This window comes from Xiphophorus couchianus, chromosome 23 (genome assembly GCF_001444195.1).
Source record: "Xiphophorus couchianus chromosome 23, X_couchianus-1.0, whole genome shotgun sequence".
NCBI classification, from domain to species: Eukaryota; Metazoa; Chordata; class Actinopteri; order Cyprinodontiformes; family Poeciliidae; genus Xiphophorus; species Xiphophorus couchianus.
In genome coordinates, this window is record NC_040250.1 from 20,122,392 (window position 1) to 20,150,153 (window position 27,762).

The 27,762-nt window shown below is 38.8% G+C and overlaps 4 protein-coding genes across 8 annotated transcripts; all 4 read left to right on the forward strand.

Moving 5' to 3' along the window:
• Positions 1 to 66: 66 nt before the first annotated feature.
• Positions 67 to 5,120, forward strand: LOC114139322 (tumor necrosis factor ligand superfamily member 13B-like). The gene is made up of 6 exons (XM_028009195.1): positions 67 to 349; positions 475 to 562; positions 1,739 to 1,795; positions 1,881 to 1,993; positions 2,084 to 2,228; positions 4,558 to 5,120. The coding sequence occupies exons 1-6, from the start codon at positions 107 to 109 to the stop codon at positions 4,671 to 4,673; spliced, it is 762 nt and encodes a 253-aa protein (XP_027864996.1). The 5' UTR covers positions 67 to 106; the 3' UTR covers positions 4,674 to 5,120.
• Positions 5,121 to 5,274: 154 nt separating this feature from the next.
• Positions 5,275 to 8,509, forward strand: LOC114139320 (transforming growth factor beta activator LRRC33-like). The gene is made up of 2 exons (XM_028009190.1): positions 5,275 to 6,301; positions 6,404 to 8,509. Exons 1-2 carry the CDS (start codon positions 6,212 to 6,214, stop codon positions 8,270 to 8,272), a joined length of 1,959 nt encoding a protein of 652 aa, XP_027864991.1. The 5' UTR covers positions 5,275 to 6,211; the 3' UTR covers positions 8,273 to 8,509.
• Positions 8,510 to 12,719: 4,210 nt separating this feature from the next.
• Positions 12,720 to 24,565, forward strand: LOC114138638 (gap junction beta-1 protein-like). 5 transcript variants are annotated; one of them, XM_028008014.1, is made up of 9 exons: positions 12,720 to 13,347; positions 14,741 to 14,873; positions 14,981 to 16,019; positions 16,150 to 16,280; positions 16,403 to 16,551; positions 16,781 to 16,935; positions 18,488 to 18,573; positions 18,664 to 18,779; positions 21,593 to 21,729. In XM_028008014.1, the coding sequence occupies exons 1-8, from the start codon at positions 13,207 to 13,209 to the stop codon at positions 18,744 to 18,746; spliced, it is 1,917 nt and encodes a 638-aa protein (XP_027863815.1). In that variant the 5' UTR covers positions 12,720 to 13,206; the 3' UTR covers positions 18,747 to 18,779; positions 21,593 to 21,729. The 5 variants fall into 5 exon arrangements, with proteins under 5 accessions (XP_027863815.1, XP_027863816.1, XP_027863819.1 ...); XM_028008015.1 differs by lacking the exon at positions 21,593 to 21,729 and having other exon boundaries at positions 18,664 to 19,874; XM_028008018.1 differs by lacking the exons at positions 12,720 to 13,347; positions 14,741 to 14,873; positions 14,981 to 16,019; ... (1 more) ...; positions 16,403 to 16,551; positions 16,781 to 16,935 and having other exon boundaries at positions 18,555 to 18,573; positions 21,593 to 24,565.
• A 247-nt stretch (positions 24,566 to 24,812) lies between these two features.
• Positions 24,813 to 27,762, forward strand: LOC114138700 (gap junction alpha-3 protein-like). Its single transcript, XM_028008089.1, has 2 exons — positions 24,813 to 25,187; positions 25,913 to 27,762. Exon 2 carries the CDS (start codon positions 25,928 to 25,930, stop codon positions 27,011 to 27,013), a length of 1,086 nt encoding a protein of 361 aa, XP_027863890.1. The 5' UTR covers positions 24,813 to 25,187; positions 25,913 to 25,927; the 3' UTR covers positions 27,014 to 27,762.

Genomic DNA, 27,762 nt, shown 5'->3' on the forward strand with positions numbered 1-27,762 from the left:
TTTAGTTTCAGCAGTTTTTAAATGAGTTCCATCTCTGAGAGGCAACAAGAGGACAGTTCCTCATTTAGAAACTCATTTTGAAACTGCAGGTTTCCGGCGTGCACCGATGTGTGACCTCACCCATTTGAGTAGCTGGGGGAACATCCCGTCAGCAGGTCTCACTATGCTCTATAATGCTTTATTCTCGCTAACGGCGATCATGTTTTGTCTTAGCCTTTTCCTCGCGCACAGGGTCAGTGTTTTAGAGAAAGATTTTCAGAAACTCCGAGGGGACATAAGTCAGCAATTAAATCAGCAACGTTCTGAGGGAGTCCATGGGAAACTGGCCAAGACGTCTAAAACAAGGGAGGTATGTCAATGATTACGCATTATGGCGTCATCTTGGACACTGTACCGCTGAGATTTATACCATTAGCGAGTATTCAGATAGTGCTGCAATAATAAATTTCCTCTCGATGCTTTGTTTTCTCCCAGGGCATGAAGCAAAGTGTTTTCCAAAGAGCTCAGAGTTCTCTGGAGAGCTTTTCTAGGAGAGTAAAAAGAGAACAGAGCAGCTGCAGAGGTGGGTTTGGAGCCGAGAACTAAAAAATAAAATGTGCTTATTAGCTATGCTTTACACTGTAAAACCCAAGTAGTAGGCGAAAACTCCTCCTGCTTCAAAGCAGTTTATTAACCAACATGCACATACACTTTTAATATGATTAAAATGACACGCATTGTTTGATTTCAAAAGTACTTAAGAGTGAATCAAGTTAGAACCCAACTACGCTGAGTAATTCGAGGTAGCTATACATAATACAGCCTGCTTTTTTGAACTTGCCAAGTTCACAAAACTTTAGATATTTTCTAATGTAGACATTATCAGTATAATGTCTACATTAAGTGAAGCTAACTAAAATTGTTAGTTTGTATTTTTTGGAGGTGAGGTTCTATGAAGTTATGACCGTTGGTTATTATGAGTAATGTTTCTCTTTCCTGTTTGATTTGCTGACAGCTAGTCAGATGGCGACTGCTTTAAACTGTTTAAAACAATTGAATGAGAAACGTGTTAGTGCAGTACAACACTATGGTAGCAAATATTAACATTTACAATCAGCAAACTGTTATGTTTGGTGCTGTTTTTAAGCCAAGCAATGTCTTGTTTTCCTATGTGGAGTAACTTTGGGTTACATTACTTCGAAATGTATGGTTAAGGGCTTTTTTTGCCTTATTTTAAATTTTAAATAATTGTACATTTTTAAGAACACTAAAAGACCTTTTAACAGACTTGGTAATCATGCATGTTGTCTATTGTTTCATACTTACTGAATCTCATTGAGATTTTTCAGATATTATAAAACAAATTAAGTAATCATTTTATAGTTGTTAATAATTAAAAATCTATTAATTATTTTAAGCACAACTAACTTTTGTTCCATAAGTGGAAGCAAGATACTGTCTCCAAAGTTTGGACGGTACTATAATAAATTTTAAATTAATTAGTCAAGACAACACATTTATGTCATGAAATGTAAACATGTGCATTTTTTCAAAGCAACTAAGTTTTTATCAAGCGCCGATATTTGATGGAACTCTTATAGACTACCTTTTTGTGAAAAGCCAAGTTATGGTAACTTGTCTCATTTATGAGTTGAGATGTGGCGCTGGGTTTTACAGTGTAATGTGGTAGTGGGATCAGAAATGATATCTTCACAGTTAATAAAATTAAAGCATGATTTTTATCTGCCTCTCTTGCCAGCGCCGTTATCATTCCTACAGTTGAGAGCTAACACTAACAAACAGCCAGAGAGAAGAGGTAAAACTAAATTCATGTACTTGGCCTCAGTTCCACTCCTTCCTGCCATTATTTTTGAATAAATGTGTTTTGCCTTTCCCCCCAGGAAATATAACTGTGATCCCCTGGACTGTTTCTGCACAGCGAGGAAATACAATTTCACAGAGGGAAAATAGGATCGTTGTCCAAGAAGATGGTTATTACTTGGTGTTTGGACAAGTATTGTGTCATTCCAAATGAAGCGTAACTAAGTTGATATTGCATATGATTTATTCCAAGTATTCAGCTAATGTTCTACTTAACTCACAGGTTTTGTTTCAAAGTCAAAGCACAGTTATGGGTCATGTCATTCAAAGCTGGAGCTCCACTGAGGGAGAGACGAGACCCACAGAGCTCTTGCGCTGCCTGCAGGATATAACAGAGGGAGCTTATGACAATACGTGCTACACTGCAGGTCAGTGAGACCAAACAGCTGCTGCTTTTTGTTACATGTGAGCAGACAAATTCAAGGGTTCACTAATAGTTGCTATATTTTATAGTAGGCCAATCTTTGCAGGCCACAGTGCTTTACAAAGATTAAGATATAAAAGCAAGATAATATGCATTATAGACACAAATTTTATTGTAATTCAAAGAACTGAGGAAAACAAATGGGTTGTAAGCAGAAATTTATGTGGTCAACAATCCGAGCTGCTATAACGAGGGCCGTCCTACCACCGAAAAGAACAGGTCCAACTTTCCACAATGTCAGAATGAACCAAATGTAGCACAATAACATATCACAAGTCTAAATTCTTCCAAGGCCAATCTTTTTACCAATATTTTATGTGCAGGACTTTTACGATGTGATACTGACTTTCTGTCGTTCTGATCATGAGTTATTTTGGATAGCTCACATGAAAAGCTAATCTGGTTGTTGAAAGTACTTTTAAAAAAAACAAACTCCTCATAACTTGTAATTGTAGGGAATGTGCACCTGCACGAGTTACTCTGAATACCACAAGCAACATTTTAGTTAGTAAAAGGAACAACTTGGGAGGTCATTTTAGTCTCATTACAGGTGAAATTAAACGAATAGTAAAAAAAATGTTGGTATCTGAAAACTGTTACGTCAAATACCCACGATGCTAATTAAAGGAATTATCCAATTATGGCTATTTGGAGCTGTAAGCACCCACATGAGTTAGGACAAAAGTCATTTGTTCACTAATTTGTCCTGATAAGAATGATGGTTGAAATATGTAAAATGTTGTGGGATAATTAAAAACTCCTGCTGAATGTCTAAGAGGTTCCTATTGATCTGGGAAAGAAGGATTTATGAATACTGGACTGAAATAACTATAAATTCTTAGCATAACCTTTTAAGCTTTTGTAGATACAATAAACGTTGTATTTCCAAATACAATTTTAGATTTAGAAACTTTGTTTTTATGTTAAGTTTTACTATTAGGAATTTGATTTCAGATACCATTGATTTTAATCATAACCAGGAGGACATCTAAGCAAGAAGGATGAGATAAGAGTCTGCTATGATTATAGAAAATGACCTGACACTGTCAGTGTAGCTATGAAACAGGAGGAAAAAAAGCTTTTACCTAAAAAATGGTTCCTATTCTTTAAACCTGCGCCTCTGCTCTTGTATAAGTCAGCTCGTCTTTCAGCACGACCCACATATTTAAGTAGTTACACATAAGAGTGAGGAACCATAACAATTACTCTTATGGGCAGATGTTTTCGCTAAATGATTTAATGCGTGTCGAAATACATATACACTCTTCTTTGAACTGTGTTCTAGTCAGTTTGTGTCAGGCCAGCCGCAACATGATATATGTGGATAAAATTGCAGGAATCACAGCCATTTATGAAGTGAAAGGTAAAACTTTAAAAGTATTCAGAAATAGTTCTAGAGCCATTTTTCGTGCCATGCTAGAGCTCGAGGTTAAGTTATAAAATTTCAATTTACTCTCAAAATAAAGCATCTAATAAATGTGTATGTTAAGCAAAAATATAAAGTAGATCATTATCATTTTTAATATGATTATCCAGGTTTAGGTATGTGTCTAACCAAACGATACAAATTTCTTTACTGACGAGAAAGCAGCCTCAATAAGCCCCTAAATCATTAAACAAGCAGTAATATGTAAAGTTTATGTTTTTTTTAACTTTACATAATGTTATAATGTTATTCCCTCATTAAAAATATACTTGGAGTGTTGCCTTGATTCTTTTATGCATATTTGAGAAATCCTTTAATCTCCCGTGGCAACCACTGAGCTGTGCAAAACGCCTTGTGGACCGAGCTCTTTTCTCGGAGCTGCAGTTTGCAAGTTTCCAAGTTACTGACTCACAGAGTACACCTCCCCCGTGACTTTCCCACTCAGCTCCTTCAGACTAGCCAGCAGCAATTAGCAAACACCTGGTGGAACTGAGCTCATACTTCTCAGATAATGGCAGGTAAAATGTTGTGAAAGGGTTGATAGGGGAACACTGTTGTGATGATGTCCTGAAGGCGGAGTTTCAGAAAGAGGAGGAGTTTTTAGAGACAGAGCATTTTCATAACAACTGAAAGTAACAAAGTTCTTGATTGTGCTATAAAATGCCACTATACCCAGAAACCTTTAAAGTTGTTGAAAACCTATCCAGACTAGTTCAAGGATAATAAGTTGTTCATCAAGTTACATTTTATCTGTAAGAAAATACTGAAAAAATGGGAAAACATATAAAGAATAAAAAGGTATTTCAGTTTGAACCTATAGACAACCTCACATGTTTCTTTGTTCCAGGCACTGTGCACTTGCTTCTGGGTGAGGAACTGGAAATGATGATCCCTTGTCGACCATCGGCTCTGATCTCTCTGGAGGCTGACTCGACCTTTTTTGGTGTCATACAGCTAAACTGAAACAAGTTCACATAAATTAATGGTGTTACTGCAGGAAGTGGGAAACTGCCACAGAGCCGTGTGACAGGATGCAGATAAACAACTATCAGCAACAGGAAAACAGCTGGAAACTTTTATAAGTGTAAACAATATGCACACACAGCTGGACATTTAATTTGAGCACATTCATAATGTGGGAGAAAATAAAACTTACATTACAAAGGATTTTTTTAACCAAATCAAATGAATGTTTCAATTATTTGTATATTCACTGTAGATTATTTGTATATACCATCGCACGAGGTTGGAGCACAGGCAGAAAGAAGGATATTTGACCATTTCTGATCACCCAATCCTAAGTCTTCTCTTATGCTCCCTTCATTTCAGCTCACAGCACTAGTTGCCCATAGATTAACTGGGAGAAATGGGGGATCACTAATTTTGTGTCCGATCAACAATTTCTGTGTTGATATTCAATCAATCAATCAATCAATCAATCAAATTTTATTTGTATAGCACATTTCAGCAGCAAGGCATTTCAAAGTGCTTTACATCATTACAAACACAGAATCACAATGCAATATAGAATCAATCATTAAGTCAAGTTACATATTTTTGTTGTCAAAAATTTGGGATAACTTTGCTTGGAGATGGTATTTCAAAAAAACACATTAGGCTATAACAGATCCTTCACACTTAGCAGTAGGAATAAGGTGTTTTAGAGAGTTTTTGCTTTACCTCCCTCAGCTTTGTGCTCACTGTGTGTTGCGGTGCAGTAAATGTGGCTTAAAGAAATGAGCCTTTGTGAAGTTATAATGATACCCCACAGAAACACAAACCTCCTGGATAAGTAATTTGAAGTTAAAAAAAAGAAATCTTCAGCATAAAAAAACCTAATTTGAATTCTTTATCCTTAAAAATGTATATTTTAAAACTTTTTTCCCCTGTGTGGTTGTCTGTTGCTGCTCTTTTTCTGTCCCACTAGGACCTTTCATCACTCTATTTTAAAGTGTCTCTTTATACCTCGCCGGTCCCTCCTGCTCCACCAACGCGTTGTCTGTTTATTTGTTCCTCTCCTCTATTTTAGGACTGATTTCCGCTTTCCTCAGACTTTGGCAGGAACAAACAGATGTATAAATTTATATCACATTGTAAAGGCTTTACTTGGTTGAAATGAAGCTGCACAAGGCAATGTAAATCTTGCAATGTCTTTAATCAATTAAAAATGTGTAAATAATTCAGCTTATGCAAGTGTCATAATTGTTAACCTTTTTACAGTTCTTTTTCTTTTCCCAAACTTGCAAGAAACTAAATCAAAGAGATGAGCATATGTGTTGGACATCCATATATATATTCTAAATTAAAGGAGATCTGTTTGCTTCATTTTAATAAAAAGGGAGAGATAATCTGTAGTGTTTGTCTAAAAATAGAAACCACGCTCTCTGTATCTATTGTCCACAGCTGTTTACTCTGTTGCTTTTTTGTGAAGCATGGGCTATAAGAGGTGGTGTGTGTGAGCTCTGAACACAGCAGGGGTACAGTATAGCAGAGCAGACACAATGGTTAGACATACGTTCTCTAATCTTGTACTTCTTTGGTCAGTTACCCTTGGCTTTTACAGACCTGGAGGGACTCGTCATGCTTCAAAGGTAGGCTCAATGGCAGATTCTTAAAAGAGATCCATTTAGGCCCGAATTTTCTTGGGACGTGTAGTTTATTTTAACCATGATTAATGTTCATTTCATTTCAAGAATCAGTCCTGGAACAATCAGAACCTCTCCTCTGTCCCCTTGGATCTGGATGTAAGGCTCCGAAAGCTCGACCTGTCAAATAACTTCATCACACAGCTACATGCGTTTGCTCTGCCGTGCTTGGAGGAGCTTGACCTGAGCGGCAACCAGATGGATCTTATCTCCGAGGCGGCTTTTGGAAACCTGGCCCGGCTTGAACATTTGAATTTGTCCAGGAATCGACTGAGCGTCAGCCTTGGCAGCAACAGCAAAGCCCTCAGATCCCTCGGCGGACTCAGGAGCTTGGATATATCAATGAACGGCTTGAGTAATGGCGCTGCTGAGCTATTACTGAGAAACAAGTCTTCCCTTGATCAACTTAAGATGACTGGTAATGTTTTAATAAAACTGTCACCCAGCCTGTTTCGAGAGAGCAAAAGTATAAGGAGTCTTATTATTGAGGATAATCTGATATCAGAAATAGCACCGCAGACGTTTGAACCACTAAGCCGATTAGAATCTCTCAACTTGGCAAGAAACAATCTTGCATTTATCTGTGATTTTACGTTGCACCAGGTGAAATATCTGAATCTCAGCAGAAATTTAGTGGAGTTCTTTGTTACTCCAGAGGATGCTGTGTTGTACAATCTTGAAGTTCTTGACCTCAGTCACAACAAGCTGTTATACTTCCCAATCCTACCAAAAACGAATCGACTAAAGTATCTACATTTGCAGAACAATTTGCTTGGTGCTCTGGATTCAGAGGCTGTGATGGTAACTGAAGTAAACTCTCTTTATCAGGGCGTTGTAAATGAGACGATACTTCAAAATAATTATTTTCATGCAAACTGGAGGCTAATGCCACTGGTTTACATTGACCTGAGCTTTAACCGCTTTGGCTCTTTTCCTCTTGAGACGTTGAGCTTGCTTAACTCTTTAGAAGCACTCAATTTTAGCTACAACTGTTTGCAAAACATAAACTGGGATGTTAGAAATTATAGTGATCCGCGGCAAGTTCGTCAGATAATTTTCCATTCCTTAAAGCACCTCGACTTGCAGGGCAACGATCTGCCCCATCTGCCCCTGGTCTTCCTCAAGACACTCACACAAATCGAAACACTAAATCTACAAGACAATTCTTTGCAACCGTGCAGCATTTTGAGTGGATCTTTGTCAAAAAATCATATAGATTTTGATTATTCCTGCACTGCATTTGGGCAGCTGAAGACTCTTAAACACCTCAATCTTAGAGAAAATGACATAAAAATACTTCCGCCAAATGCCTTTCAGGGGACCTCACTCATTTCCTTAAATCTTGCCAAAAACCTCCACATGCTAATACATGAGATGGCACTGGAAGGTGTGCAAACAACTTTACAGTCTTTGATAATCAGTGGGATAAACATAAACAGCTCGGGTCTGTCTTTACCCTGCATGCCTGCACTGACTGAGATCAACATATCAAACAACAAACTTAATGCAACACTTAGTAGCTTAGGGTGCTCTCCTCTTAAAGTAATCGATGTAAGAAACAACGACTTTATGACCCTAAACTATTCTTTGGTTGAGGCTGTATCCACAAATCTGACTACAGTGTATATTAGTGGCAACCGTTTCAACTGCTGTGACAGCAGATGGTTGACAGTCATGAATGACATGAGGGTTAAGCTGCCCGACATTAGCCAGGCCGAATGCTTTACACAAGTGAGAAACTTAACGATGTCAGAATACCTAAAAAGTCCTTTGTTTTACTGTTCCTTTGAAAGAAATGGGCAGGGAGTTCATTTTGGAGGAATGGTCATAACGTTGTTATTTGTGACTGTATTGTCATTAGTGCTCATTTTTTTTAGCAGGAAGCTTTGTTGCACTCAAAGATCTTCTGTGGTGTGATATTTACAAAGTCTGCACAGTGTAAAGCTCTATCTAAATGTTGGAATACTGCTCTTTCTATAACGTGGAATGATTATGGAACATACAATTGCAATAATGTTCAAAAAACAAGACCTGGGTGGTTTGAGATAATTTATTCTTGACGTTCTTGAATCCATGGTGTCAAAAAAATCTATGTTTGTACAGAAAGTAGTCTGTTTGAAAATGGGTGATTTGTGGAGCTTTAATCAATAACTGATCAACTTTTAAATACTTTTTGATTGTTGCTTTTATCCTTCCCTAAAGTATGAAATATCATACCATTTCAAGCCATAATGCTCATTTTTGTGGATAGTAATGCTGGTGAAGCCAGCAGCTTCTAGTTTATAACAGGCTTAAGCCTTTGTGGTTTCGGTGCTATTCTTATACATCCCAACCAATAACCTTTCACTTTTTTGGTCAGATGGTTGAAACTTGTTTACAACTGGTTGCTCCAACATGACAGTGATCCCAAATACACATAAAAAATGGTTTAGCTAACTAGCACAAGATGCTGCTTGAAAATTGGAATTGCAGTCCACAGCATTATGTGATGAAGCTAACAAGCAGCATGACGAGGGACTGTCAGGCTGATGGCTAGCTAAATAAATACATGACTAATTATTTTCTCCAAGTTCCAATCGTCAATTGCAGAATAAGCTGTTTAGGGCTGGCAGAGACATTTTGGCAAAGATTTTCCTGGGTGCAATAAAAACACTCAACCATGCTGCTCAATCTGAAAATTAATTTTCAATACAAATGTGGCACCACTTAGAGGGAAATAAACTTATTTCCAGCGGCATAAAACAATCAACAAAAAGCATTGTTTGAGAATTGTGTTTACTTTTTAAGCGGAGGATGCTTGTATATATGCTGATGATTGGCCATGTGCGAAACACCCAAATGTTGCTTATAAAAATCCCTGAAATTGTATGTTGTTGCTTATAAGTATGTAAGATTTTTAGTTTTAATCAAAGTTTAAAATTAATATGACAGTAATGTCTATGATGAGTGCCTGTTAACCTCTGACCAGAACTTTGCGTTTAAAGTCAGTAATCAACACTCAAAGGCAAACTGGACAACAGATCAGATTTCCTGATAACTCCTGGGAGTTTCACTTTGCTTGACTCAGAAAAGTGTCTGCGAAAACAATTTTCCTTTTTGACTAAAGGAAGCAAAATTTCCTGTATAAATTGGCACATGTAAAGCTTTCTGCACATCTTTACAAAACATGTCACTTCACATCACCAACTCGGTGCAAAAGTTGTGATTTGAATCGACACCAAGGCTCCCAAGTTGTGTTGATTACAGAGGAACAGATCCGCTGCCCGAACTTTGCGAAACATTTGTTAGCATATCAAACTGTAGCTTGAGCTGAAATACTTTTGATATGAAGCCTTTCACAAGATTCCCAGAATAAAGAGCGGAGAAATCCAAGCAAGAATCGTCAAAGGAAAAATAACAGTAACACTTTCAGTATGAACCCTTGCAAAAATGATATACAGTTCTCTTCAAACATCAAACATCAATCTGAGTTTTCTAACAGACGTGGATCTAACCCTGGAAGATGTCATTCTGCATCAGTCTTGCTGCACTTAATAAATATGCTGTACTTAATTACCACAATATGTCGGCAGTCTTTATTTAAGAGTCTGAATCTTCTGGTTTAATACCTACAGATAAATCATATGAAGTTGGAAGTGGATGAGTTTCACTTTCTGTGAATTTCAGTTTCTATGTTTTTGTTTTTGTTTTTTGTTTTTAGCCCAGCAGATGTTTTCCCCGTGAACCATAAAATACAGTAGCGTAAAAAAAAAAGAACAGATGTGTTAAAAGGCAAAGCTTTTGTGCACTAAAATAAATACAACATAATAAATTATTTTAAAAAATAGTTTCCACCTTTTAAATGACTTATGTCCTGTACAGTAAAGCCAAAACAAGAATAAAGGAAATCTGTTAGCATGAAAAATGTAAAGACCTACTTGCATAACTTTGCACACACTTAAGCATATTCAGCTGAAGCACTTTTAAATGTATTTATAGCACTCACTCATCTTGTGTTCGTTCACACATATGATTTTTAGTGAATTGAATTATCATAAATAAAATTCAGCTGTGCTAGTGGCGTTCTCCTGACTTTTTCTTGGCTGGATTTTTAAAGTTTTGAAAGAGGTTGCAAAGAATCAGAAGAATCATAGTTTAAAGGTATCAACCAGGAAAGAAGAACCTCCTCAAAAGAAAACAAAACCTGTTCTGAAACCTGGTGGGCACAGTTTCATGTTCTTGGATTATGTGAAACATTTTGTTTGTTTTGTTCTGGGGGGGGGGTTTGTCAAAAAAGATGAACATTGTCAAATATCCATCAGATTAAGCTCAACAATCTGAAGAGGAACTTTATTTTCCATCATCACATTGATTTTAAATATACATCCAAGTCAACATAAGAATGGCTCTTTCTGTGAAGAAAACTAAAGCTTTATAACGTACCAGAGTCCAGTACTAAATCTGAGCATAAATAAATCTTTGTGGTAATCTGGACAGGAGTGTCGAAAGGTGTCCTCTTTATTAGGGAAGAGAAGGCAGTTTTTGCCAAGTCAAGATCTGGCATGCTGGCAGAGCCCTTTGAAAGAAAATTTCCAACTAGAAGTAAACCAAACGGTGGTTAAACAAAGTAATTATGTCAGTAATCTTAAGCAACTCCTTTTCTCTGGCTCTTTCTCCAAAGAAAAGGTTTTTTTCTTTTCACTTTACTAGTGCAGGACTTATGTCAGATTAACAGAGCTTTAATCAGTAATTTAAGATAAATTATTTAATGTGATCTTATTTTTTTCCATCATTAAAAACCTGCCATTTTAACAGGGGTGTGTCTACTTTTATGAGTCACTGGGTGTTACCGGAATTTGTCATTGTCACTTGAACCGTATCATATTTACTCAACTAAGAACCCATTATTTAACTAATTATATACTACAGAAGCATAAAACACTGCACTAGTGCTGCAGAACATTTTGCTTTAACTTCCCCCTGCTAATGATGTCCTTTCAAATGGTATATATTACCAATATAACGCTTTTTTTTGTGTCCTTTGCATTTTATCTACCTTTAGTGCTGAGTCATTGACTCCAGCAGAAGCATCCGAATAGCCAGAGTGCTTATCACTCAGGTCTTGAGCCATATAACAGCCCCACCCCACAAGTTTTCTAGATCAAGTGGCAGCTTGACAAGTTTGAGCAAAGAGGACTTCAAGAACACAATACGGCGTGGATGTTAGGTGTGAAACCAAAGGAATGCAAGTGGTAAATTACATTCATTCTTCTTGGTGGTTGTAGTATCATGGCATTTTGAAATGCTGCAGCTTTTTTAGTAGCACCTGAGAGCAAGCAGTGAAACCTAGAATCACAACTAAACTGCTTATTACAGAAAAAAATGACAATATAAATCTACAAGTTATTTATCCAGTGACCCATTTATTAATTAAATCCTTCACATTTTATTTATTTATTTTGTATTTGTACACTACTGAGACAATCCAAGCAGGTGAGTGGAGAAAGTCTATACACAAAATGCCAGCCATAAATGTAACACTGACCTAAGCCCTTTTCACACATTGGCTCCATCTTATCAGCGCGAAAAACATGGCCTTGTGAAGCCATATGTTTTTGTGTTAGTGGTGGATCAACTTCCAACTCCCTATTTCGCTGGAGTCGTTTCACACATGACAGAGATTCAGTAAGAAGGTGTCTCGGGCTGGGTTGAAAGCCTCGTGAGGAGAAAGCTTCAGATATAGGCGTGGAGGGGCTGGGATGATATGCTTCATAAGGCTGAACACTCACTAGAGTGAGGAAGGGCTCCCTCGGAGGGCTGAAGCAAGGGATAAGTCCTCCATTTATCACCACCTTTATCCAGGGCACCGCTGAGAGCAACCTGACAGGCTGCATTACATTTTGGTATGGCAACTGCAGAGCAACTGACAGGAACACTCTGCATCTTGGTGGGGTGAGAGCGGCTCTGGAGGTCATCGCTAGCCAATCTCGGCAGATCCATTTTTAAGGAGGGATGGAAGAAGAAAGCCCTAACACAGAGGCATATCCAGCTCACCTTGCCTATTATCTTTTCAAGCTACTTCCAGGATGAATTACAAATAACCAGAATATAAAACAACAGCATTGGTTGCTCAAGGCCCAGTAACACTCAGAAAAGAAAAATGTACTTTAATTTCAAAATAGATTTTATAAATAAAACTGTATCTAATTTTCTGACTGAACAGGTCATCTTAACAAATAATAATAATAATCGCAGACTTCAATGTGTTCACTGGTTTCCATATATTACACATATGTCATGTTTTAAATGACGGTATTTAATTAAAACATGCCGCCATATCATGTTTTAAATTGCAAGGTCAAAACAATCCAACCGCGTTCTGAATCAGTCACGTGATGCAGCCATCTTGCGAGGCTCGTCGCCATACTTCAGGAGCCACAAGCCTTCGTAAAAAAAACTTTCTGGTCTCCTCGACACGAGCCTCGTCCATCAAAACTCATCAGTAAAACACCGGGGAACAGCTCTCCGAACTTTTTTTTTTTTTCTTACTCGTGGTTTAACTAAAACTCCTCAAGACAAAGAGTGAAAACTAGCAGCTGCTTTTCGTCATGGCAAACACTGAGTTATCCGACCAAAAACCAACGGCTGCTGCTGCGAACTGAGAGGAGGATTCTCTGAGACCTTCAGAGGGACTGCTGTGGTGTGGAAACAGTTCATACCCCGAGGAAATTGTATTTTTTACACTCGGAACAATATTTGTATTCTAATTTGGCAAATTACTCAAGGAAAGAACGTTCTGCCGAAACACCCAACCCGCCGATCAGCAGTGCGCACGCGTAGGAAAATAACGAAGAAAACCGCCGAGGGTCGTCATGGCTACCCAGCGGATTGGCGTCTACCAGGAACCGCGCTCGTCCAGAATCATCCAGAAAGCGCAGTTAACCTATAAACTGTACTTGCTGGAAAAGGCTCGAAATAAGCTGGAGGAAGAACTTCGGGACTTCACAAACCAGGTATTGTTAACTACGCGGATGGAAAAAAAAGCTGCGACACTCACAAGTCACCTGGGTGTTAGCTAAGCAATTTTACTTAACTAGCATGCATGTTGTCGGCTATGTTAATGCTTTAAAAAAATAACTATTGAAGTCAGAATGGGGACAGAATAATCGAATAAATACAACATAGATAATGGTACTCATTAGTAAAATATTTAAGGATAAAAGAAAACTGAGTATGACCAAATAAGTCTCACTGTGTCTCACTTGCTCTAACAGGCAGTATGTGGGGTCATTAATATTTAAGCATTTTTACAAGATGTAGAACAAATTGCGAGCCTTTGTGTGGACTTGATTTGCTTTATTTTCAGGTTTTGCTCAAAAATATTTGCGGTGGTAAACCCTAATGCAAATGCGATTGGCACAGTAATATATTGCTTATTGAGGCAATGTAATTGGTTCACAAAACTTGCTTAAAAAACTTCACTAAACAAAATGAATATGTGTTTAAATACAATGTGATTATCTGGATTTAGTTTTTTTTTTTTTTAATTCTCTCATCGTTGAGGTGTATTTCGGATGAAAAATACAGACCTATTCATTCTTTTTAGGTGGGAAAATTTGAAAAATCATCAGTGTAGGTTTGTTTTTTGTTGTTGTGATTAAAACTATGATGGAGATTGTACTGTAAAAGTCGAGATATGAAATTATTGCTTTGTCACATTGTCCTTGTATGAAAGAAAGAAAAAAAAAAAAAACAGGAGTACAAATCGCCCCCAACTCCTATAGAGATGTGGGGAACCATCTAAATTGAAAGTGTATTATATATTTAAATATGGTCTTTGTCAGATAATACAAGTAGAACAGCTAAATAATTTGGCAAATGTTTACTTTTTAAAAAAATATATCTAAATCAAAACTAGAAGAAATTTGAAAAACTACAGGTTTTTATTATCAATTATTAAGAAGATAAAATTAACGACTGGCAATATTTTTATTTTGTGCCTTCATATTCAGGCAAGGCCAGCCGATGTCACTGGTATTTCCTATTTATGCTGCAAAATATACACAAACCCAGACAAGTTATGGTCTTCCTTCAGTGTGATGGAACCCTTTAAACTAAAAAAAGATTCCAGCAAACAAATTGATCCACTCTGGCTTCTTAGTTTGATCCAAGATGGAGAGATTTATGAGCAACTGAGTTGAAAGGGTGCACTTTGTTTTCCACTTTTCTGTTTTAGGTCTGTTTGTTTTGACAAGATTTATGACTGGTGCTCAGTGTTTTCTTCCTAAAAGTATCAGTTCATTCCCAGAACTGTTTTTAATCTTTTATGTTTCTTCTTTTCAGCTCATAAGACAAATCTATTCCCTTTTGTCCCCCTCTGATAAACCATTGTGTCCTATCCACCAGGCCTATGAAGATGCACATGGTGTCCTCAACTCGTCTATTCCAAACCCTCGGTACAAAGATGTCATAAAGGCTCTGGACAGAAAGTGCAACGAAATTGTGAAGCTCTCTGCTTTGTTAAAGAATTATAAAGCTGGTAAGTCAAATAAATCAAATGATTCAGTTCTTTTGAAGGTTGACGTGAAGGGAACCTTTCAGGCTTTTAAAGAATAAAATCTTTTCTTGTTTCCCCCATGTTCACAGACTACCAATCATTTGATAGGGTGAGCTTCAACTATTTTCAGCCACTCAAAGCTGCTCTGTCCCACCAGCAGCTTAAAGTTTCCCTCGATACCCTGCGCCCTTTAAGTCAGCAAGATGGTGGCAAGACATCAGACTTGGTCAACACTCCTCTGACTCCAAGCTCCTCCTGTTTAAAGCAGGAAAAGGAAAAGGCTGTGTCTGAAGATAAAAACAAAGAAGTCTCCATGCACATCCCAGCTGCCATTATTCAGAGCAATGTGGTGAGTGAAGGGAAGTCAGAAGTCCTACTACCTTCTGTCCAAGATTCATTCTCAGAGAAGTCACAGTGCAAACTGAGGTCTCAAGTAATCTGGGGCCATGGCGATGACGTCCAGGTGCTACACCAAAAGCAAACTTCCTCCCAACTGCTGCGCTTTCTCAAAGAGAAAGCTAAAACCAAGGGTTCACTCAAGGTCACTTTTTTGGAGCAGACTAAAAGCAAATACAAGGCAAACAATTCAGGGTCTCTCTTGCGGACGTCACCTACAGTCAAAACAAAAAGCTATCAATTCAGACATGTTGTGACAGATGACTCAGTAGACGAGCGAGGTCCTAAAACGTTGCACGCAAACGTTAACCACGCTCCGGTTTTCCAAGTGAAAAGAGTCCACTCCTGCGGTCCTCTGATCTACAGTTGCGTCATCGCCACGGAAACTGAATTGTGGGACATAGGAGACATCTTCACAGAGGTTTTGCTGGAGGAATCTGTTCATAGCACTGCTTTGGATACTGAGAAATGGCAACAAGCATTTGCTCAGGTGGAGGACTCTAGTATCAGTATAGAATTAAAACCCCAAACTCTGCAGCACATGCAACCCCGACTCGAAAAAAACGACTCGAATTATTCAGGTCGGCTGGCAGCTAATATTGTAAACATTCCCGAATTTGAGATCCGGAAGTTTGAAGAGACTGAAGTGGTGGTGTCTCATGTTGTCAGCCCCAGCCACTTCTACATCCAGCACGCAGACTCCCATAGGAAACTGGAGGCTCTTTTTACAGAGTAAGTCATTTGTTCAGTCATAAGTCACAACCCCACGTCATGTTTACATGTTAAATACACTTTCATCTTATTGTTTTTGATTCTTGGCATTTTCTTCCTCATGTAATTGTGTCTTGTTTTTGATTTTCAGCCTTAAAGTCAGTCATTTATATGCTGAGCAGAACTGCATCCCAGACATCGGCGCTCAGGTCATCTACTGGTCTCCACAAAATGAGCAGTGGTTCAGGGCTCAGGTGGCTGGGATTTCTGGAGTGAGCAGTAGTGAGTAGTTGAATGTGAAATGGCTTTACAAAGACTTGCCTCTAGATGGTAGCAGTGTCACTTAGACAGACTGTTACCTCTTGGGAATTTCAGACTAACCTGTTTTGTCTTGAATGCTACAGACAGGACTGGGAAAACGTCATCCATAAACGTGCAGGTGAACAGGTTGGACTACGGTGACAGTTCCTGTGTGTCACTCTGTAATATTAAGCAGCTCTCCTCAGAAATGGCGGTGCTTCCACTTCAGGCTTTGCAGGTTTCTATGGCACATGTGAGTGGTCCAATACTCCAAACCTATCAGCTTTCTTTTGGGGTTTACCCAGCTACGTCACTTTCTGGAACTAATGTCTACAACTTGTATTCATGGAAAAAGTTAACAAACAGCTCTGTAACAAAGAGAGGCTAATTATTTCCTTTACTTAGTCACAGCTTTATCTATTGCCTCATAATGAAGGAAATTCACTAAACTCACGGTACTTAGTCTGCTTCCTCTCCTTCAGGTGATGCCCATTAATGGCACAGATTGGACTGAGGAGGCGCTGGGTTGGTTCAAAGCAATGGTACATGACAGGACGCTGTATGCCAGAACGTATCCACAGGGGCCCACGGTTACAGTTGAGCTGTTCCTGGAAAAGGGCAAACTTGGAGCCATGAGGTACTTAATGATAAACCACTAATTAATTAGAGAATTAGGGAAATGCCATCAGTTTGTCATTAGGGGGATAAAGTAATGTTTTTAAATTGGGGAGCCAGTTTTAGTTTTCAGATAGAAGTGGTGGATTAGATTAGAAGGTAAGTCCAAATCATCTGGAACTTATAGTGACTATGTACAGTGCCTTCAAAAGTATTCATGGTCCTTCACATTTTTTCTTTGGTCATGTTATAAACACAAACTTGTGTTTTTTGGGGCATTTTTATGTGTTATACCAACACAAAGAAGTGCATAAAGCACAAAGGTGTATAAATGGCTAAATAAAACTTTAACATGAAAATAGTAATACCCCTTAATAAAGCAGGTAGTGGACATTTACAAATTACTGGTCTGTTTCTTTATCTCAGTTCTCCAAGAAAAGAATATTTACAGGTAGATTAGATGATTAATTGAGAAACATTTTTTTCTTGAAAATCAAAGCTGTATCAGAAAAATATCCACATTTCCAGCTTTATTGGTAATGGTTAAAGAAATGTCAAAATGCTACAGACAATTTAAAAAAAGCAGTATGCATACTTATAGAGTCAAAGTATTTATACCTTTGATCATGAAATATTCCCAACTTGCATGGTAAGTTACAACAAAAACAGTTAATTAGCACAAATAGGTGAAAACAAATAACATCGAAAACAATCTCAAAGAGACTGAAATTTATATTACTTGCAAATGATACCAATATTTTGTTTTCTATGGAGTGGTTAGTGTAGTGTTACGAGAGAATAACATCAGAAATTTGTATATAAGTTAAACAGTGGCTTGATATGAATAAATTGTCTATTAACTTAATTTTAAAAAAGTCTGAAATAATGGAACAAATAAAAGTAATTGTTAATATGTAATGAACTTGCATATTAATATAAATTATAAATGTATATGTATTATGTAGGACCATACGATCTGCTGAAACATGCACAAGCAAAAACAGCGAATGGTAATGCAGCGTTGGCAAAAACAGTCAATGTACTAAACCGAGAATCCCTAAATGGTGTTATCATGCACCATTGATAATTACCGTAGGGAGATCTCAGAAGAGTCATACAAATGCACTTTATAGTGGTTTGGTTTCAATCACAGCAAAAGCCTAATTAATGCCCAGAACTAAGTCCAGTTAAGAACCTGTGTCAGTACCTCACAGGTGCTTTGTCCAATCAGGTTGAGTTTATGTTAACTTGAGAAAAATGGACAGAATTCGCAACTTTTTGGTTTACGAAGCAGGTAGAAACATCACTTAAATGACTTGGAACTAACTGCATGAAAGTGATTTTTACAAAGGATTCACACTGGCTTAAATACAAACGCACAACACCTTCATCAGATTTTTAGAATTTCAAAAACTATTAGTAATTTTCCTTCTACTTTACAATTATGCATTGCTCTGTTAATCAGTCACAGAAAATAAGTCTACTGAATATGTTTCATTTCCTTGTTGTAAAGTGATACTTGTGCAAGTAACTGTAAATATGTGAAAATGCCAGCAAGTCTGTGTTTTTTTTAGGAGGGGTGCATCTCTGTCTTTGAGATTAGCCCAAAATGGACATGCAAGGCACAGCAAAGTGAAGAACAGTTGTCTTCTGAAGAAAAGTAAGTAGAGCAAGTGAATCTCCTCCCAGGTGTGTTGCTCGTATTGCTTATGATTCTTATTTTTGTCACCTTTTTGATTTTCATATACAGGTGCTATTCAACTTAAAATGAAGGAACAAGAGATTGAATGGGAAAAATATCTCATCTCATGCTACTCTCAAAATAAAAAGTAAACCGCGTGAGCTGACACTGAAGGACATTGTAAGGTAGTGTAAGAAAGTTTGTTGTGTAGTAAAAGAAGCTTTTAATGTATGCAATTTGGAGCTCTGAAGTATTGATTGGTTTGCAGTGTGTGAATATATACAGTGGATTCAAAATGGGTTTCCAAAGCCTTTTAACTTGGAGAACTCACTCTGGGTTCAGTTTTTGATCTTTACATCATCTTCCGAAAGTGAGTGTTCACGATGTGTGTAATTTTTATACCATCTGCAGTGATTGAATTAATATATATTTTATTTTAAATAATTAAATCCCGAGTACAAACTTCACTTTTTTTTTGACTGGGCTTACTGCAGAACTGCATTCTTTGCAAGTTTACCTTTAAATGCAGTATTTTGTTTTTATAATATTTTGTTTACAACGAATTTTAGTGAACACATTGTTAAAGTATGTGAAAATAGAAATCTACTGTAAGCTTATATTGCTACTATTAGCTTCCTCAATAAACAAATTGATCAGCAAAGCCAGCTGGGTTTCAGACTTGAAACTGGACCTTTATGAAGTTCCAACTTCAGAAGTCTCTAGAAAATAGCATAAATTGGTTTATTACATTACAATTGATATGTTTGTATTTAAACTTGCTAATAGTTTTTGCTTTAGAATTATATCCAAGTGCCATTAAAAGCCAGTCCAGCACTACTGTATTGTATTGGTACTTCCACAGAGAAACACTGACTTATATAAACAGATCTGATTTCTTTCCTCAACATCTTGTTCTCTTATTTTTGCTGCTCCTTGAAAGTTTTTAATGTATGTAACTCATATTCTCACAGACTTAGATTTTGTGTAAAAAAAAAAGAAGCATGTGATATTTAGGTAGAAAGAAGGACATAAGGTGCGATGTGTGCATGATTAAGCAGAAATAAAAAGTTCCCCTGGAGCCTGTCTGAACTGATAGTGCACCTAGATTCTTCATTATAAAATTCTACTTAACTTGTCTGCACATCAGATTTATTGTATTTCTTAAATTCATTGCTTGCCTGCTTAAGATCAAAAAGCCACATTTGCTTCATGTCCAATTGCATGTTGATTTCCATGTGTGTTCCTGCTTTTGAAATAAAGTCACTATCATTGGCACAGTTTGTGCTTCTTGTCTCCCTTCTGTGGATTGAATGCAAATGAGTTTTTGAGTTCATTCAAAGAATCAGCTTCTCCACGCAAACCCTCCCACTGGCCCTGTCAGAAGTGACGCAGAAATAGCACAGTATTCTGCTGTAGATTATTTGAATGTATGTGAATGACAAATGGGCATTGTTTTCCTCTGGAATTCAGTTTCTTTCTCTTGATCGTTTTTTTCTTGTCTTATGAGAACCAACTGTAAGGAATCACTTCATGGAGCCATAAAAGTTTCTGGGTGGGTTTAAGAGCCCGAGCATTGAGTGATTCATCTTGTTTCGCTTTCAATTCATGTGCAGCAGAGACTCTTTCATAGACTGCACAAACTGTGCTGTTGTAAATTACTGATAATTTGTTATAATTTCACAAAAGTGGGCTAAGAGTCTGGCCAAGGTTTCTGCCAGGATGTTTTGAAAACGATTCAGAAACAGCACTGAACTGTGTAATGCATTAAAAAGAATGTGCTGGAACAGTTGAGAGGATCATCACATTATTTATCCATAGATTATCTGAACAGTCATGCTTTTTGTAAACTTCCAACCTGACTCTCCGCAGCAGCGGCCCAGGTCAAAAGCTTCCTTCACGTCACTGAACCGCCAAGCACAATAAATAATGTGGCGAAGCTGAGGCCTTTTGTGTCCACACAGATTCCTTCTTTTGCCCCGGGGTGGGCGGAAATCGAGGCGTTTGATCTGAATTCTAAAGAGTCTTGTTGCAGCCTGATAAAGGCCACCATTGTATGTAAATAGTTTATATAAGAGCATATGACTGCTACGGTGCAGGGCAGCGGCTAGTGGCGGAAGAATGATTTGCATTTTCCAAACGCACGGTGTTTTCGTTCCAGCCTTTTGGCTTGCTGATAAACAAAATATTTTATTCATTTTCTTCCCATTTTGTACACATTTTTGTGTACCACCACAGCTGAAGGTAAAATACTTACTCTGGTTTTAGTTTTGTATATACTAACATCAATTGTGAATGGAGATGTGATTTGATGTAGCTGATGTGCTCTTAATATCCAACTAGAAAGTATTCTAACAGATAATTCAGGATAAGTATTTGAAGGGCATATTCTCTGTAGTGTTTGAAAGGAAATTATTGTATTTTTTTGTGGTATTTTTGCCGTTAGACAATGGCTTTCTGGCTCCTTGGAGGAATTACAGCTGTCCTTCTGTCGGTCTGTCTGTCTGAATGAGTGGTTGGCCAGTTTTGGAGTACAGTATTAATATGGAGTCAGCAAGCCACGTGACTCAGCAAAAGTTTTGCAATTGGCTTCGATTTCTTGCGTCTTGTGATGCTGCTTTGTGTTAGGCCATCGCCCCTGCTTTTATAGAGCCAGCAGGCTACTTTGGCATTTCTTGTCAGCTGTGTCCAACGAGTCCAGCTTGATGTTCATGTCAGGCCTCAGGATGGTCATCTTTGGCCCCGGTGCTGCTTACGCCGCTTGCACAGCCGGATGAGCCTGGTAAGGCTCTGAACACTAAATTCTTGCAACAGTTTGCTGTGATTTATTCAAGAGTCAGTGATGGAGGGCTGTTAGGAGACCAACTACTAGCAGTGTGCTGGAAAGACTTAGTTTGTCTTTTGGTTGTCTTATTTTTTCTTTTAAAGAATTAAATGTATTTCTTTTAATTGCAGTTTAATTAAATAACTAGAGATGTGCTCTACTTTGACCTTTCTGCAGACCTGGAGTCGAAGATGAACTGGGGAACCTTTTATGCCGTGATCAGCGGTGTAAACAGGCATTCCACTGGCATCGGTCGCATTTGGCTCTCCGTCATCTTCATTTTCCGCATCCTGGTGCTGGTGGTTGCCGCCGAGAGCGTTTGGGGTGATGAGAAGTCCGGCTTCACCTGCAACACCCAGCAGCCCGGCTGCAACAGCGTCTGCTACGACCAGTTCTTCCCAATCTCGCACATCCGACTGTGGGCTCTCCAGCTCATCCTGGTGTCCACCCCTGCGCTGCTGGTGGCCATGCATGTGGCCCACAGGCGACATGTTGACAAGAAAGCCCTGAAAAGGTCGGGCCGCGGCAGCCCCAAGGAGCTGGAGCACATCAAGAACCAGAAGTTTCAGATCACAGGAGCTCTTTGGTGGACATACATGATCAGCATCATCTTCAGACTCATCTTTGAGGTGGCGTTCCTCTACGTCTTCTACTTGATCTATCCTGACTTTAAAATGGTGCGTCTGGTGAAATGTGACTCGTACCCTTGCCCCAACACGGTGGACTGCTTCGTCTCCAGACCAACAGAAAAGACTATATTCACAGTGTTCATGCTGACCGTGTCCGGGGTGTGCGTACTGCTCAACCTGGCCGAGGTGGCTTACCTCATTGCGAGGGCCTGCAAACGGTGCATGAGTCGCCCCGAGGACGAGGCTAAAGCAGCTTGGATAACTCAAAGGTTGTCTTCATACAGACAAAATGAAATCAATCAGCTGATAGCAGATCATTCGCTCAAGTCAAAGCTAACTGTGACCAAAAAGAGCCCGACTGAACAGGGCGAGAGATGTTCTGCCTTCTGAAGCTTCGTTAAACTAATAAATCATGCCTGTAATGTGTATTCTGTCCATGAATGACACCTTAACTGTATATTTGTTTATTTTACCATTTATTTATATAAATGTATAATAAAATCATTTACTTGTTTCCTTTTTATGTTCATTTAATTGTGACTTTTTTCTTGCTTAAATCTTCTCCAGCATATTAAGACATGGTAATGATTTCTTACAAATCCAACACCACAGTGCATTAGGTTGTGGCGCTCTGTGTCTTGCACTTATTCCCACACAAGTTGACACTGTGGGAAACCTGTCTGATTTAAGAAAACCATAAGAATTTGTTTCGTTCAGGGCTGCATATTTGCTGCCTGACGGAGCATTACAAGCAGGATGCATTTGATGGGCTCTTGCAGGTGCAGTTGGTCCAGGCTCTCAAAGCTTCCAGTTTACTGCCAGCATAGTTGTATATAGGAGCTGTGAAATGGAGGGACTTCTTCCAGAACACAAAAATCTAGTATAAAATAGGTGCTGTGAAACATTTCCATTGTAAATGTATCACTTTGGAAGCCAGTCCTTGATCAGTTTGCACATGAGGGCATAGTACAGCAGATTCTGTGATATTTTACTTTTTTTTATTATTTTTATTGACACTTTTAAGGTTACAAAACTACAACCACCTTTCTTGTGTATAAATTTTGACTGCAATGAGAAGGCATGTGCCTGGTAAAAAGTTCTAAACAAGGATGAACATCACTAAAGCAATCATAAGCTAGATGAGGAAATATGCTTTTATATGTAATATTTATTGATGCCTTTATCAAATCTGGTACAAGTGTTCGGAGACAAGGCTGTTTACTCTCAATGAAAATGTCTAACTTTGTAGAAACGGCTACATAACTTAGATTGTGTTAAAAAAACAAATTATTGCTATAAATTCAGGTGGGATGTAGACTCGGTCAGACTCGAAACAAAAAAACTATGATACATAGAGCTAGAAAATGGCTCATAAAATTAACATATCATATAAATAAACCATATTTTGACAAAATGCCTTTAAACACAGGATGTATTCAATAGAAAGATTTGAACATTACTTTTAATGTTTTGTTTTTTTCCCCCTCTGGGCCACCCTTAGTTGTTAAGCTGCTGTACTGTAAATATTCATTTATGGAAACTCCTTATTCGCAGCTAATTGCAACCAGCTTAGAGTACCACTTGTGGTAAAGTGTTAGTATTAATTATCAGTGAGGTAAAATAAACAATCTGTGATACAGGGTTAATAAATACAATAGCAATGATTTTTGCTTAATCACAAACCTCTTGAAACCTTACTTAACCATGCTGCAGGTCCGAGTTCATAAACTTATGGGATTTTTGCTCAATAATATGTGCAGCAACCAGGCTAACTATTGTTAGCAATAGGAACTAACAACAGTCTTTCTGCTTTTTGTGTTTTGAAGGACTAGAAACATCCTCAGAAAAGGTTACCTAATACTTTGTATGAAACATTCAATAAAAACCAATCTGTCAGAAAGGCAGTTAAGCATTTTTTTTCCTGTTAAGGTTTTATAAGAAATCAGACATGTTGAATTTTGAGTTGGTGTGGAAACTTCAACTAACTTCAACTAGTAGGGTAAGTTGAAGTACGTAGTTCTGCTCTGTTAAATATTCAACATTTGAACTGGAAATGTCAACTTCTGAGTAAAAATTGAACATTGTTCATTTATCAATGAACAACAATTTCTTTTGTTTTCAGCTTGTTATGAAACAAACAAGCTGAAAACATCAAAGTTTGGTTATGTTACTGTTTTAAAATACTTGTAAATGAAAATGAAACTTAATCACATTTAGCATTTACTGAGGTGTTGCTTTCTTCTTGACTCTAGTAAATGTTTGACATTGACCAGCTTGTCAACGTTCCTGATTAGAACTTGCATCTGTGTATTGCTTACTTTGTATCAGTCGAGGTCTGAAAAGTTCATATCAAAAGACGCCGTCATTGTTTTCACATTGTTGTTGACTCAACACATTTTTTATGCTCTCAAATGCATGTTTGTTTACATGCATAAATGCTCCGGTTCACACCCAGGTAAAAACCCTCCATGCAGTATTTTGGGTTATTACACACTGTGTAATAAAGAAACAAACTACCTGATCAATTGACTTGTTGTTATGTTATTTTACAACCAATAGTTTGCTTTTTTCCTCAGGCTGTAGCAGGCTGCTCATCTCCCAGCCATGTCACCCACCCTCTGTGATAGGAGATAGGCCCCTGTGCTATATTTAGGCCCCAGGAGCTCTTTTGGCTAGACAGGCACAATGAACAAACATCATTGGCTCGCTTCCCTGCCACTCAGTGCAACAGCTGAGAAAGAAGGTCTTCAGAAGTTTACATTAGAGAGAGTCCACTGTGCCAAATTTAACCTCAGAAGGGAGGGGGTGATGTGGAAGAGCAAGCTGGACATGGTTAAGAGGGCTTCCAATGCACTAGGTGTCTGTGGAAGACCCCTGGGCCGCAGCCTGGGTCCTGATTTCTGTTAACAGGCTTTGAAGATGGACGATTGAGTCGGATGGTTTTTTTCAGTGTGGAACGAAGCGTATCGCTAGACGGACTTCGCTTTTCCTGTCCATTCAAGGGCATTGCTTGAGGGCCCTCGGATCAGGCGCCACACCGAGGCCTGTCTGCAGAACATGACGGCTCCATGGACCCTTCAGGACGTGAAAAGCTTCACTCCATGAGATGTTTTGAGTTCACAAAGTGGTTTTCACCAGTAAATGTGAGTTATATCATTCAAGTGTTTGTGACCTTTTATGTGTACAGTAAAAAGTTGTAGGGCTTAGATTTATGACCAGTTTTTCAATCATCTTAAGACAAGCTCTTTCTAGCCTTTAATTGACATCAATTATTTGAGTTTCTATTTTGTTACCTTGAGGTAAGCAGGCTTGATATACATTTTTGTTTTTAACGCCTGCTCTATTTCTAATTGTTAAAGTATTTTAGAAATGTATTTGCAGTGGCTCCCAAGACAACAGTTCAATTCACAATAGCATCATTCTACTGAACATTAAATCTATCTGAGATGGGAAACATTCATAGCACAGCTTTTATCAGAAGCCGACAGTGGCAGCATCATTCAACTGTCTCTGGTTTGGACCTCCAACACATCTGGCCAGTGTTTGATTTCACCTTCTTGAGGGATCGTGTTGCCATGGGTTGGGTCATGAAGGCCAGGACATGCAGAATCATGCCTGAAACCTGCCTTGCTCCTGTCTGCACCCACCAAATATACTCTCCTAAAGTAAATATAATCCTGTCTGCATCCACATGGATGAGGCCACTCGTTGCTCAGCAGCTGAACCCTCAGCTTGTCAGGGACTTGCCTGTTTGTTTTGAGTTTCCTGTAACTTTTTAGACAATTTATAGTCATTTAGGACAAGGAAACATACTCTAAACTTTTCTAAAGAGATTTTTTTTTGTCATCCATCTTCATTTCTATCTTAGTGACCTGACACAGCCATGGGAGACTGGAACCTGCTGGGAAAGCTTCTGGAAAAAGCCCAGGAGCACTCCACTGTGGTCGGAAAGGTCTGGCTCACTGTCCTGTTCATCTTCCGCATCCTCGTCCTCAGCGCCGCCACCGAGAAGGTGTGGGGCGACGAGCAGTCGGGGTTCACCTGCGACACCAAGCAGCCCGGTTGCGAGAACGTGTGCTACGACATCACCTTCCCCATCTCCCACGTCCGCTTTTGGGTGCTCCAGATCATCTTTGTGTCAACGCCCACCCTCATCTATCTGGGACACATCCTACACCTGGTGCGGATGGAGGAGAAGCAGAAGGAGAAAGATAAAGAGAGGCAACAACAAGTCGACAAACAAGCTCCCTTTGTGGATACTCATCACAAGAAAGCTCTCAAAAGGGATGAGAAGGGACGGGTGCGGCTTCAGGGGAAGCTCTTGCGCACGTACGTCTTCAATGTGATCTTCAAGACACTGTTTGAGGTGGGCTTCATCGTAGCCCAGTACCTCTTGTACGGTTTTGAGCTGAAACCCATGTATACATGTGACAGGCCACCTTGTCCTAATGTGGTTAACTGCTACATATCCCGTCCTACAGAGAAAACTATCTTCATTATCTTCATGCTTGGGGTGGCCAGTGTTTCATTGTTCCTGAACCTCATAGAGATCTACCACCTGGGGTTCACCAAGTGCCGCCAGGGCATCACCTTCAAGAGGGGTCAACAGAACCTGCAGAGCATTTCCAAGGGGCACAGGGAGACTCCTGTGCCTCTGGTACCAAGCTACGATGACTACTTCCGAGAACACAGCCAAGTCCAACCATCTTACCCTCCGGTACCAAGCTACAACCTCTCCCCCCTGTCTGAGGGAACAGACTCATCTTTCCACCCTTACCACAGCAAGGCTGCCTACAAGCAGAATAAGGACAATTTGGCGGTGGAGAGGAGCAGCAGCAAGCCAGAGGAATGTGACGTGAAGGGAAAAAACGGATCAGTATCAGCCCCCGGGTCTCCTACGCAAACTAGGTCCAGTCATGGCGGCAAGCACAGCAGCAGCCGGACTAGAATAGACGATCTGAAGATATGAGAAGGTATATGTTTCTTGGAAGGGTCTTAAAACACTAGTGAGGGGAATCTTACATTGTCAGGAAAGCTGCTGTATATGCTGAACTCACCCTCTCACACAAGACGACTCAGGTTTGACTCATTCCAACTTTGGGTGTGGGGTACATTTAAGAGTAGAAGCGAGTGTATTTGTACACTTAACAAACGTGGGTTCCCTTTTTCAGATCAGCTTTCTGCTTTGCTGCCATTAAATTCATATTTTGTGAAACTTAATAGTTTGTTTTTTTAATCTCATCCCAAATCACATTTGTTTGTGGAACACAAATTAGGTTAATAGTGCATTATGACGAAAATTTGATTTGTATTGCTGATTATTGAATTGGGTGGTATGGTATGACTCTTTCTGCATTAAATTACATGGTTTCATCAGGTTTAATTTGGGGTTTTTTTGTCTTTCATTGAAGTTCAGAAAGTTCTCAGACTTCAGAGTAGGAATGTGTTTGGGCTCTGGCTTGACTTCAGTGAATGAAATAAGATAGGGTGAAGAGTTAAGTTTAGCTTCCTTTGCCTGTTTTGAGGTCACAATCAAGTTCACTTGCTCTGACTTGAAGCGAAGAATTGTGCAATACGTGACAGCTCATTGAACGGAGGATTGGCTGTCACTGATTCCAGAAGAAGTTGGACTGGTGTCATGAGTTCCAAGATTTGTGCTGCCTCTTTTGTTTTTGTATTTTATTTTGACAGCCATGAAGTAGATAATTGTGAACACAT